The sequence below is a fragment of the Limulus polyphemus genome, unplaced genomic scaffold (genome assembly GCF_000517525.1).
Source record: "Limulus polyphemus unplaced genomic scaffold, Limulus_polyphemus-2.1.2 Scaffold3565, whole genome shotgun sequence".
NCBI lineage: Eukaryota > Metazoa > Arthropoda > Merostomata > Xiphosura > Limulidae > Limulus > Limulus polyphemus.
This window is the reverse complement of record NW_013669175.1, coordinates 131,847-133,472: the sequence shown is the minus strand read 5'-3', so window position 1 is coordinate 133,472 and position 1,626 is coordinate 131,847. Positions and strand designations below refer to the sequence as shown.

The window sequence follows — 1,626 nt, the reverse complement described above, 5'->3', positions numbered from 1 at the left end:
TCCCCCCCAGTGGCACAGCGGCATGTCTGCTGACTTAAAACACTAGAAACCGGGTTTCACTACCCGTGGTGGGCAGAGCACGGATAGCCCATTATGTAGCTTTGTGCTTAATTACAAACAAACAAACATTCACACACACACACCCCTTCCCAGTAGCACAGCGGTATGTCTGCTGACTTAAAACACTAGAAACCGGGTTTCGATACCCGTGGTGGGCAGAGCACGGATAGCCCTTTGTGTAGTTTTGTGCTTAACTACAAACAAACATTCCCACAGTTGATGTTTTCATCCCCACAGCTCGACGAGCTTTTAGCTTTTGAAACGCATTTAGCTTTACTTATTGTTTTATTCGTATTCTATAGTTATAAGCTCTGAAATTTACTGCTTAGCCACTAGAGGACCCGCTTGAAAACTGAATACTCATTCTATAAAAAATATTCTACCTAATAGTTCATTACTTGCAAATCAAATTAAGAATTTGTCAACATTTTTTTGAAGCATACAGTTCCTGACATTTCACGTTCTATGACCTGCAATGGTCTGGTTTTGCACCTGTCATTTCTTAATTCAAAGTATTCTACATTTGAAGTGTAAAATGAGCCACGTCGGTGTTAATTAAAGTATCTGCTGCTAATGGAAGTATCTCTTATACTTTTGTTGGTTATTATTTTATAGTCTGATCTACGAAACTGCGTATCGTACAGTCTACAAGACGACGCCACGTACAGTAACAACGTACGAATGTTGTCCAGGTTGGACTCGAAGGATTCCAAGTGCACGCGGGTGTATGAAAGGTAAAGTCGGTCACAATTTCTTATGGAATTGTTTATTTTCATTACAATTAAGTAACTTTTTTTTATGCCCTTGTTCAAAAGAGAGATACAGATTTTGAATAATTACTTTGAAATTGTATCTAATACTTACTGAATAAACGATGATTAACAACAGACGAAAAAAAAATAAGTTTATTTATTGCTCGAAGTTCGGGTTTGACTTATATTCTCACTGTTTAAATATTTAGAATATTTCGTGATACATGACCTCAGAGCCGGCCATTGAGGTTTGGGAGGCAGAGTCGCTCGCGAGGTCCTCTTCTGTAAGTCAAGTAAAATTGTTCCAAAACAAGAGACGTCACAATATCAGGGCACGCGCCATTTGGTTGACATGACAACAACAAAAAAATCAATGTATGCGCTCACTGGTTGGCAAAAAGGCGCCTCCCCACTTTTAACTTTTCTATTAGGGGCTATCGCGCACTTATCAACTTGAAAATATATAAACGAAATCGTAAATTGATCATGGCGCAGCACTTAATATTTCATGGGATTTCAAATTTCAAGCACGCTTCCTCCCCCAAAAGCGCGGGGCCCAAAGCGACTTCCTAGTTTGCTTTGCCTTAAGACTGACTTTGGATGGTCCCCCCGCTGTAGTTGTAACCTTTTACAATAGTGTAAAGATGTAAACATTGTCAGTAAATAAAATAAACTTTCTGTCCTCTTTTCTCTTAATTTGAAGGTTAGAAATACTTCAAGCCATCTTAATTTGAAGGTTAGAAATACTTCAACCCATCTTAATTTGAAGGTTAGAAATACTTCAAGCCATCTTAATTTGAAGGTTAGAAATACT

General features: G+C 38.4%; 1 protein-coding gene across 2 annotated transcripts in view; it reads left to right on the top strand.

The window, feature by feature from the left end:
• Positions 1–506: 506 nt before the first annotated feature.
• The window catches only part of LOC111088339 (epidermal growth factor-like protein 7), a 14,874-nt gene continuing 13,754 nt past the window's right edge, over positions 507–1,626 (top strand). For both annotated transcript variants that reach the window (XM_022398170.1, XM_022398168.1), the window contains exon 1: positions 507–794. In XM_022398170.1, the coding sequence (XP_022253878.1) occupies positions 788–794 (7 nt within the window). In that variant the 5' untranslated portion in view covers positions 507–787. The remainder of the gene's footprint in view (positions 795–1,626) is intronic.